The 11,600-nt window shown below is 44.0% G+C and overlaps 1 protein-coding gene across 2 annotated transcripts; it reads right to left on the reverse strand.

Moving 5' to 3' along the window:
- Window positions 1–686: 686 nt before the first annotated feature.
- dctn4 (dynactin 4) lies at window positions 687–11,350 on the reverse strand. Of its 2 annotated transcripts, XM_017426706.3 has the most exons (14): window positions 11,151–11,350; window positions 10,481–10,551; window positions 10,195–10,373; window positions 9,970–10,013; window positions 8,783–8,890; window positions 7,526–7,546; window positions 6,915–6,988; window positions 6,080–6,192; window positions 5,883–5,992; window positions 5,712–5,785; window positions 4,902–4,956; window positions 4,382–4,489; window positions 1,990–2,087; window positions 687–1,904 (listed from the first exon to the last, which is right to left on the reverse strand). In XM_017426706.3, exons 1-14 carry the CDS (start codon window positions 11,283–11,285, stop codon window positions 1,658–1,660), a joined length of 1,437 nt encoding a protein of 478 aa, XP_017282195.1. In that variant the 5' UTR covers window positions 11,286–11,350; the 3' UTR covers window positions 687–1,657. The 2 variants fall into 2 exon arrangements, with proteins under 2 accessions (XP_017282195.1, XP_017282196.1); XM_017426707.3 differs by lacking the exon at window positions 7,526–7,546 and having other exon boundaries at window positions 11,151–11,349.
- Between the last annotated feature and the right edge of the window lie 250 nt (window positions 11,351–11,600).

The raw sequence follows: 11,600 nt of genomic DNA on the forward strand, positions 1-11,600 counted from the left end.
ACTCAGTCAGTTCAGCAGCTTCTGACATAAAGTTGGGGGTGGTCGTGGCTGAGAGTCACGTCCAAGTTACACTCTGAGCACTGACTGGTCGCGCAGGATCAGTCAACCCTGTCCGTCTGTTAGCAAAATATCTCCCAAACCACTGGACGGATTTTGATTAAACTCTCAGACCAGTTACTATCAGACGTACGTCCACAACTGATTAGGTTTTTGAGTCAACCCGATTTAAGATGGCCGCCACAGCTAATCAAGCTCAGCCAGATTTACAGATACAGAGCTAAAGCTTGACGTGGTCGTAGCTGAGAGTCATTAACAACACGTCACTGCTCCGACTCAGTCCCTTCTTGTCATGATTTAGTTTAACTGGCTTGAAAGGCGACGGGAGATGCTTTTCCTTTCTCTGCTTTAAAAAGATTTATTTGGTTTTTTTTTAATTATTTGTGTAAAAGAAGCCACTTGAAGAGACTCAACTTGCATGAAAACATGTCCTAAATCTGCCAAACCGTATTGTATTTGTTTAAAAAGTTAAAACGCTGACGATTATCGCACACGGGGAGGCCAATTTCACCCACGAGGAAGAGTAATTACTGAGTTACAATCAAGATTTTTGGCAACAACAAACAAAAAGAAACTCAAAATGCCTCAAGAGTCGTGTTCGCCTGCGACATAAAAGCAGACACATGCCCTTCCAGTACTGCATTATTTTATTTCCTGGTACTGAGGATTAATGTTGAAGTACATCAGGTTGTATTAAGTGCACACACACACCACACAGAGAAGAAGAGCTCACAATCCACCGTTAAGGACGGCAGCGCTTAGACAAACAAAGTAGTGTTTCTACACACAGACATGTTGAGTTCCTCCTCCTAAATGTGACTCACAGAGCGGGTAATAATTACATCATTGTTGTGCGACGTTAAACAGTACAGAGCATGCTGACGGAGCCGTCTGCTCGCTCCGGTTAGAGACGATCCATCTGAGCGATTTAAGCAACGAATCTCCGCTCGTTTACTTTCACCCTTAGCTCCTGCTCTGTGACCGTCTGTGTGTCTGAAGTCTTCATTTAAAAGCGCGGTCCACGAGCGTGATTTCCTGTTATTTAATCATGCGAGCTAAAAGTGAAACGACGGACAGAGAGAAAACTACGCTGATGCAGACGCAGAAACGGAAGCGGCGTGCTCGGCGTCCGGGGAATGTGCCGCTCGCCGTTTGTCCGCTCCTGGCAGTTTCTACGAGCTCTGGTGTATAAACACATTTAAATCAAGTTTGAAAACACAGCGAAGGTGAATAACTCTGGAAGAAAACGCCACATTATAACACAACAAAGAGAAAACTGTTAAGATGGAAGGTGAGCGGGGGTGTTTTGTGTTTTTGTTTTTTGTTTTCCTGTGCAGTTTAGCAACTAAGCGACAAGTATTTAAGCTCGTTTTTCCGGACAGACGGGTACGGGGGGGTTGAAGTGGAGAATTACTGTTTTTACGTGTTCGTCGCTCAGCAGCACTGAAACTACCCGGGAAGCAGTAAATGAAGGTGAACGTGGCGCCCCAGCAGAGCGATCCGAAGCTCTCGTGCCGTTCCTGTCGTTCTGCTGCTGACAGAGAGCCGAGTCGTGGGAAAACCAGGTCGGAACGCCACGAGCCGGGCGCTCCGCTGCGGCTCAGGGAGCGAGCGGCCCCAGCCTCAGCTCCACCTGGTGCGTCAGCCACACGGCTTCGGAGACGGCGGCGGCGGCTGCGGCCCCTCCGGCTCCTCCGCCTCCCTCCTCGCTCGGCCGGACGGGAGCGGCCAGGTTGCGGAAGTCGTGGCGGATCTTGAAGGAGACGGTGACGTCGGCGTCCTCCTCCTTCTGAGGGATCACTTTGATGAAGAAGCCGATCTTGTTGGACTTCCTGAAGGCGACGACACTGCGGGACGAGCAGAGAGAGAGACGACGTGTGAGCGGCTCATACGGTGTCGCCCGCCGGCGGGTCTCGCTCAGCGCGTACTCACTCCGGATCGTCCTGGAAGTCCTGCGGCTCCGCCAGTTCGTCGTACTCGGCCGCCGCGTCTTTTCCTGCCAGGACCAGTTCTTTACCGGGTAAAACAACCTGCGGGGACAGATCTGACCTCAGCAACAGGAAGGATGGAGACAAAGGAGCTCTTAGATCTGGAGCCCGATCTCACATGAGCTTCATATATTCACGTCAACACTGAGTGTACACACACATCTGCCACATCATTACGACCACCGCTTCAGGCAGAAAGGAAACTGCTTCTTGGACGTGTCGGTCTTAGAGGGGCGGAACCAGACGCTCAGCTCACGAGACGAAACTCATTAAAACGGTTCTTCAACTAAACACAACCTTCTAACTTCATTGGGGGGGAGACCTGATGGAGGGCCAACCACTTTTTCAATATTTGTTTAAACAAAAATAGATCAATTTGACACGTTTTTCCAGTTTTGTCTTGGTTTAAACGTTTCAACAGAAAGACAAGCTTAACTTTTCTCAAATTTTTCTAAAAACGCTCATCTCTTGACTTTTTATCCCTTATTTCTATCGCTTTTTTAAAAAGGAAGACGTTTTACCAAAGGCCGTCAAAACAGCTGGAGAAAATGAAAAGTGAAACCGGCAACAAACATTTCAGCCTGAAATTACAGAAAAAAGAAAAAAACAAACAAACAGATTCTGGCTTGAATAAATCGGGACAGCGACGGGTGCAGAAATGCTCCGGACTGACTGAGGCGGACGTTCGAGGGAGACTTATCTGCGTTTAAGTTCTGTCATCACAGAGAAAAGTGGACGATGACGCCACGCTGACTGACTGACACTCGGGCACTTTTTGTTATTTTTTATCTTTTTTTTTTTGTTTGTTTGTCTCGCAGGACAGTTTTCAGCTCCGCGAGGAGTCTTGTGACATTTTAATTTGGCAAGATCTCATTACACACCTCGTTTGCGTTTTCTTCTTTTGTTTTTCAATCAGGATTTCTGTCTGTAACAATTGTTCCTTTTGGATCCATCTGAGGTGAAATCTGATGTGAATTAGGATCATTAAACACAGACTTCATCAGTTCTAAGTTCATATTTAAAACCAGTTGGTTTAGTGACACATTAACCACGTTCTCTTATGTTCTTGCAGCATCTGTGGTCCAATCCTGTGTCTGCTCTGCAGGAACACAGACAGAAATCAACCTTCTGAGCCGCACCGACGGACGGATGAGCAGGAATTAATGAACGCAGGTGATAGCAGAGCTCTGAGGTTATCACGTTCAGATAAAAATCAATCGCTGAGGTCCAGGCCAAACTCCGGGTGTCTGAGCAGAAACGTGGACCTGAGCGTTCCGTTTGGGCTCTTTGAGAAGAGAACCGGGTCACGGAGGGGTCCCCGATTTTAGCCGGGAGCTCTCCTCGACCAAAGAGATCCCGAGGCAGACGGCGGGAGCTGACGGATGGCCTCCGGCCGGCAGCTGAACGGCATTCCTCTGCAGGGAGGGCGATGGACGAGCTGCCTGTCGGGGAGATGAAGGCTCTCCGCTCTTAAAGACGACACAAAGAAACTACGAGCCTTCGTTCTGTTTGATAAAAATGACGGAGGGACGGGGTTTCTGGCCACAGAGCTGCAGACAGACTGCAATCATTTCCTTTTTAACGATGTAGTGAAGCAGCTTTCTTTACTACGCTCCAGAAACATAAAACAACACAGAGAAACTTTACTCCTCCGTGACTCTGTCTCACCTCTTAGAGATCTGAAGGGGAAGCTTTTCAGACCGAATCATATTTTAACCTAAACATGAGTTAAAACCATCTGAACTGCGTGGATCAAATCAGGGTTAGTTTTTTTTTTTGCTAAATGTTTATTTTATTTATTTATTGTCTGAATTCACACAATGAGTTTCAATAAACTCCAAAGAATCTTACCAAATAAACAAATACTTTGTGTTTATGTCTTAAAAAATGAAAACTCATCTGATATAAGAAGTAAAACCAACTGGAGCAATAAATAAGTTGAATCAATCTTAAAAAAGAATTATTTTGACCCAAGTCATAAAGCACACAGTTTGAAAGGAGATAAATGCTTCAATTCTGATATAAATCAATATAAATGTGCATAAAACTGCTAAATGTAGTTTTTATTTTCATTCAACAAGTTACTCCTTAAGTGTTAGATTTATGTTAATCCAGCATGTTTCTGTTTAGGGTCAGTAAAAAATGCTTTCGATGTTTGAAAACGAGGTCAAAAGCTGGAATATTTGTCCCATTTATTGGATTTCTGTTTGTTTGTTTTTTTAACCGTAGGAAGTGTCGCTCCACTGGTTTATTAAATCAAGAACAGCTCGTCTTATCCGGGTTGAATGTCGGTAAAAACAAAAACACGGAGGAAAAAAAAAAAAAAAAAAACTCACCTTCGCGGTGCTGTTGATGTCGTCTGGATCTTCGTCGTCGCACGGAGTCAGCGTGACGTGAGTGACGTTCTCCACCGGGTTCGTCAGGGTCAGCAGCACCTGGCTCTCCTGCAGAAAAAACAGGAAACCTTCACTTTATTTGAAAAGGCAACAACGATTCTTCAGACTGACGGATTTATTAGGACATCTGGGTTTACGGAGCACTTTTTGTTGACACACTGGAGCTTAAAGGAGCTGAAGAACCAGCTGAGCTGCTGAAAGAACAGATTCATTCCTTTCTGAGGCAGGTTTGAAATGATAGTCTGGATGTGATTTAGGATACGTGAGTACATTAAAGAGCTGCTACCACACCAGATCTTACCTCAGTATCTATACAATGATTGAAGTTACAGCCATGTTGTGTTTGCTGAAGTTAATCAGATGTAGATCCAAGTTTCATTCAAATGAACCCACTGGTTCATGAGCTGTTTTTACACACACACACACACACACACATCATTTGACCCGTCCTCATACTGACCTTCATGTATCGCAGGTTTGGGATGGACATAATTCTCACTTCAGGGATGTAGCTCCTGTGGGAGGAAAAGGAACCAAACAAGTTCAACGTAACACCCAGCCGATTTCCTGATCTGCTGCTCTGACGCAACATACTGTATTTTCCGCACTATAGGACACACTGGACTACAAGTTTTGTTTTTTGTTAAGGTTTGTTTTTAGCCGTAACGCGTCACGTGACCTAGATGAGCGTTCTGACATGCATCAAGAGGGATTCATAGACGGATGGAGTGGAGAAAATCCGGTCTGTTTTCAAAATAAATGTTGTTCAGACTCTGAAAATAAATAAAACAGAAATACTGTAAGTTGATTATTCTTCCTGTGCGGCCTGGTACTAAATGACCCACGGACCAGTACTGGTCCTCGGCCCGGGGCTGCTCTAGCGGGGCTGGTTGGCCTGTATCAGCATTTATACGATCTCTCTATGAAAGATCACAAAGATAATTAAACGATTCAAAACTCACAGAAAAATACTGCACTGACGCATGCATGAAGTCGCTGTGCATTACGACTTCTTCCATATATAAGGTGCTCTAGATTATAAGGCACTCTTTTTTTTTTGAGAAAATTGAAGGCTTTTAATTGCGCCTTATAGAACGGAAAATACGGTAAACTCAGATTTTTATGTATTAAAAGTCCCCTAGTTTAGATTCCAGGACTCATTTCATTTTAAAGTGAAAAGCCATTTTAAATAAATCATTTTAAACGAGCGTGTGCTTATAGCTGCTCAGTAAACTTCAGGACTCTCCTCATCCTTTAGCTGACTACTCACACGGCCACCAGCTGGATTTTGAACTTTATTGAAGTGGGATTGAACTCCGGCTTGCTCAGGTTGTGCTCGCATTTCTGAGGAAACGTCATGAAGCAAGACCACGTTAGGCTGATGAGATCCATAAAAAACACAAAGATCTTCTCGGACTAAAGTGTGTGAGCAGTTGCTGACCCGGCAGCGAAGGGAGCGCTTCATTAGGAGGTGTTTGTGTCGTGGGTGGAGCTGGGACGCCCCCGCCGGCTGGAAGTCTGGCTGCAGGAGTCTCTGGCGCAGCGTGGTCACTGGGGGGGGGGGACAACAACAACAAGAAGCACCCGTTCAGCCGCAGCCTGAGGCAGAGTCGGTGGTGTTCTCTGAGCGGACGTTACCTTCTGGTAAACTGATGGGGCCGGTGTAGCAGTCCTCGGGCAGGGGCTCCACCTCGTCCAGGGCCTGGGCCGGCTCGATGCTGATCTCCTTCTGGTCCTCGCCCTCCTTCAGGCTAGAAAGGAAGCACAGACACGGCTCAGAAGCTCGGCCGGTTCTCCTCAAAGATGGCAATCGAAAAAACAAACAGGAGCGAACTACAACACAGAGCAAACAGGACGCGAGGACGTGAATCATAAATTACCTCCAGGTTGTTTCCAGGTTTAAATTTACAGATTCCTCCGTGAATTTTAGTGTCCAAATATAAACTTTTATTGCCAATTTACCATAAATGTATGAATGATGAGCACCATAAAAGACGGGGACAATCCTTCTAAATAAAATAAAGCTACTTGTTCTATTAATAAATATAAAGGCATTCTTCACAGCTTGGTTCTGGGTGGCTTTAATAAAACATTTCAGGCTTTTGTAAGCAAATTATTTATTTTAGGTATTTAGGCGCAGCCCTCGGCTGTTTTCTGAATAATTAGGATTTTATTACAAGGCGGCGACGCTGCAGCTTCGAAAATAAAAATCAATGGTTCCAAACTGTTGACTTTGATGGATTACAGATGCATCTGAAACCAAATTTTAAGGCTCTGCTAACTGATCGGAAATTAATCAAACCGGTAAGAGGGGAGGGGCTGCCGGAAAGTGGGGCGTCTATTTATCTGAGTCATCTGTAATCCCTCACAGTCGCGTCCGGCTCGTGCCTTTAAAGAAAATGCCTCGGCGGAAAACAAGAGTCAAAACTTGAAGGCAGCCACGTTCTGCGGTCGGCGGCGGGAGGCGACTTACGAGAGACCGGCCAGGCTGGAAATGGGCGCTCCGGCCCTCTGCCTCTGCAGCCTGGTTCCAAGGCCGTATTTCTCCTGGGTGAATTCGGACAAAGAGCCACGATTAGGCAGACCGCCAAATGACAACAAGAGGGGAGGGGGAAGTCACAATGATTTATGAAATTAATCTACAGCTATTTTTCTACGTGACAATTCTTAGTCTTTGCTCAAAATTAAAAAAAAAAAAAAGAAAAGAAAGGAAATTAATGCATCTTTTAAGAACAAAAACAAATGCGAGCCGACACCTAATCAACAGGACAGGAGGAATGTTTTTAAAGGATGAAGAAGCAGAAATGAACGGGAAGAAAAACAAGGAGGGTTTTCGTCTTAATTAGGATTTTCTGGCCCCCCTTGTCTTAATAAACAGCCTTTAAGACGTCCCCTTCTTGCTTCTCTTCTCCTAACCAGTAGAAAAGCTCCCTTTGTGTGGCTCTCGGGGGGAGTTATTCATGTGATGCGTGAGGCCTCTTACTGACAGACTGGACGAGGATAAAACAAAAAAACAAAACAAAAAAGGAACGACAGAACTACAGTAAAAGACAAGACTACCCAAATTGTGAAAATACAACTCACCACCACATGAATAGTGTGTTGCTGGGGGGGAAGGGGAGGGGTTGAAAACCAAAAGTCAGAGCGCATAAGCAAACAAAACAGAAAAAAGAAAAGAGAATAAAGAACAAGATGAATCCAAAGCAATTTAGAACAACATCAGTGGCATTTGGTTACATGCAACAGCAACAGAAATGCAGCAGGGAGAGGAAAAATAAAAACCTGCAGAACGTCACACCTTAAACGCAACAAGGACCGAGTTTTAACTCTTTTAAAAGCAGAATGCAGGAGGTGTAAACAACGAGACAAGAAGCTAAATAAACAACAACTACAATCATCACTGAAAACATGAATATTTTCTGATTTAGTTTGCCCCGTTTGGACTAAGGGCTGCTGTTTTGAAACTATAAAGCAGAAAAATAATCTGAAAGCAGGATAAATGCATGTAGACGTGTTACTGCTGCACCTGAACTCAAACACAGCAGCTAATAAATCCATATTACCATGTAGGGTTGCAAAAGGGTAAAAAAAAAATTCCTGAAACTTTCCACAGGAAGTTAAACTGGGAATTTGTCTGTCTTTAAATTGACCATCACTGATTCGGCCCTTATTTATTTTGTTTCCTCTCTGATGTTCTCACTGGAACATTTTAAATGGAAACCTACAGAAATGTTGGAAAATAATCAATAAAAAAATGTGTGTCTGCCATCTAGTGGTGACAGGTGGGAACAACACTTATGTGCCATTTGGATTTTAAAAGCCTGTTTATTCTGAAAATGTAGCTGTGGAAAAGGAAATCAAATATATTTACCCAATAATAGCATCAGTTTACTTTGCTTTATGTGGTCCACAGGCGAAAATGTGTAGCTTCGATAGTTTTGTGCTCTGGGCTCAAAAAAAATGTGGCCTCAATAGGATAGATTTACTCAAATGTCCCTGTAAAAAATCTAGTTGTTTCAGTCAAGATTATGCTAAAATATGTTTTCTCTAATTATATTCAAGGGTGACGGGCTAGCCTTCAAATTAATCTTAATTCCAAGTTTATTCCCATAAAGTTTCCAACTTTGAAAATTCCCAGAATTATGCAAACCCTTGAGGTGGCGTCACTGAGATCGAGTTTGAGCGCATCGGATCTTTTAACTGCAAGTTGTTGTTGATCTCGGATAATAAAAAGAAGAGGACCGATTCAGCAGCAGGCTTGGCATTTAAGGAAAGGTTAGAAGAAAGGTGTGACATTTCGGGAAAAAGGTTGGATGAAAGAGCTCAGAGAGAGCAGAGTACCGAGAAGGCGAGGGGCATGCACTGCCGCCTCCTGGCCAGCTTCTTCCTGTCCCTCTCCTGCTTCTCTCGGTGGGCCAGCTGCTGGTAATACTCAATCAGCTTGGTGATCTGAAAAAATAAACAAAACAAATAAAAAGGTCAGCCGCACACGGGGCGGCACCGCCGTGTGCATTTCTTAACAAAAGAAACCTTTTCGAGACCACAAGATTACTTTAAAAAAAGGCATTAAAACTATACAAGAAGTACACAGCACTATAAGAGCAAGTAAAAATACTACCTTGAACAGGTTTTATGTAAACGTGAAAACAAAATACTTTCCTTTTTTCACCCTTTGTTGACCATATACTGATATTCAGGTGAAGAAAAACAGAAAGCTGAGTTTCCTAAAGGATCAAATGAAGCTCCAGAGGTTTCAGATAAACTTAAAGTCACTGTTTATATCATTTAACAAGCGGTGATCCAGGGTCGAGGTAATGGGAAGCTGTGAATTTATCCACATGAATGCGACACAGCTTTACTAGTTCTAAGTACAGATTATTTGCTTTTCTGTCATTATGTGGGAAAAGTGGGAAAAATGTGCTTGCAGTGATCAAGCATCGTCCCTTCCACCCAACGATCCACTCATTTCTTCCGCTTGCCATGTTCAGGTGGAGGCAGCGGGTCCAGGAGGAAAACCCAGACATCCATCCCCTCTACGGCAGTAAGTAACCCCTCTGCAACTATTGGGTCCTTCCAGCGGGATGTGCCCAGGAGGCGTCCCGATGAGACGGCCAAAAGCGCGTCAGCTGAGGTCAGACGTCAGGCGCCATGAAGTAAAAATCGCACTTTTAATCATTAAGTTCTCTCTGTTGTCATCAGAGAGGTTTAAAGAGTGCTGCCTTTATCTTGTATGAGACCATTAAAATAAAAAAGAGAGAGCAACAAGCACTTTGTGAACAGCCGTGCAACAATGCTGTGGATTAACTGGCGTAAAACCCACTCCTTTCGCACGGCAAAAATAAGTCAAAGGGGACATTAATGAATTTTTGTTTGAGTCTAAGCAACTGTGCAGCCACTTCATCTGCTTTTGCCTCAAGCTTTGTTCGTGTTTCCACAGATTATCACAAGTAAGCAGTGCATGATCAGGAAACATGTGAGCAGCTCAGAGAGCATCCAAATGACCACTGGGGGGGGGGGGGACAACATACCCGCTGGGCGTGAGGGTTCTCCGGCTCCTGCCATCCACCGCTGGCTGCAACAAACAAAAAGCACAAGTCAAGACAAGTCGTTACGAACAATGTTACACTACAAGACCAAAAGCCACAGTTCTGTTATTGTTAAACCTTTAAACTGTAAATAATTAGTCCAAGTTGTTTGCTACGACTAATAGTTTTTCAGAAGTTAAACAATCACAGGACTACATCAACACCTACCAACTGATTTGTCAGCCATGCCTACGTCCCTCGAGGTCCAGCGGCAGAAACCACAGGCCAGGTAGTAGGCTTTCTTCATGGTCGTCTTGGTGGGATCGTCGGGCAAAGGGGCTGGGATGTTGGTGGCCCGAGTCGACAGCGTGTGCATGCAGCAGGGACAGTCGAAACAGTTTGCACACCTACGACAAAAAAATAAATAAATTTATTTAGAAGAGCCAGCAGTAATGCAAAGAAACAGAGCCGTATAGATATTTAGCTTTGTGTGGAAAGAAGGCGCCCGCCTCACCTGTTCTTTTTCAGCTTAGCCTCTGCAGAAGGCATGTTCTCCAGGCAGCTGGGGCAATAATGAGAGTCCACCTGGTAACCAGAATGAAACACTTTAACTGAACATTTTGCTTTAATTTTCTGAGGTTTTAATAAAATGTCACACAAAGACGAAAAGGGGAAATTTATTGACGCTACGTGGAAAGGTTGCTGTTGTTATAAAGCTGCTGGTAAAACATTTATTTGAAAAAACGTAAGGAAAAAAACTTTGGAATCGAAAAATTGCTCATTTCTTTGGGTGTGGTGTCCCTAAACTGTGAGGCTTGTTATATACACTTCCTAAATTATGAGTGAGTGAGACATAAGCTGAAGTGAATCAGCGTTATAAAATATATTTTAATTCATAAACAAGCTGCTAATATGTATATATGACTTATCGTTTTCTACCAAGCCTAACATATAGCATAAGCCACCTAGCTCCTTTGCCGATTTAGCTAATGCTAACTCAAGCGGAAGTTACATTTGAACATCCAATTAGATGAGAGCATTGATAGCAATCCCGTTGATTGACAAGGGCCTTAGCCAATCAATGTGTGAGCTGATCGGGCAAGTCCCACCTATCTGTTAGGGCGACAAGCAAGCCGGCTAACAACAAAATAGCTAGCAGCTAAAGGAAAAAAATGTTAACGTACCTCGTGAGACACACATTCTAGCGATCGTAGCTCGCTACAGTAGCGACAGAAATACAGCTGAGACAGGGAGGCTCTTATCCTTTTCTCCCCACGGACCAGGTAAATAACTCTATCGGGCTGCAGAAGAGACGCCATCTCTGTCAGGCGAAGCTGAGCTCGCTGCTGCTGAGGACGTCACCGACACGCAAACTGCTCACTGTTGCCCTCAGGCGGCGAAGTATTGAAATCACCGTCCCCAGCATCCGATTGCACAGCACTCTGATCTGTGTAATTTATTTATTCCTGTTTATTTATTTACTCCAAGATGAGCTGTGAGCTCACCTCCTCGTCCCCCATTAAAAATTGTTGAAATAAATAAATTGAAGTTAATTTATCCATGTAGCAACAATTCAAACCAAAAGTCATCCAACAGTGCTGTACAAAATGTAAACAGCTTAGTTAACTGCTCCT

This window comes from Kryptolebias marmoratus, linkage group LG9 (assembly GCF_001649575.2).
Source record: "Kryptolebias marmoratus isolate JLee-2015 linkage group LG9, ASM164957v2, whole genome shotgun sequence".
In the NCBI taxonomy this organism is placed as follows: domain Eukaryota; kingdom Metazoa; phylum Chordata; class Actinopteri; order Cyprinodontiformes; family Rivulidae; genus Kryptolebias; species Kryptolebias marmoratus.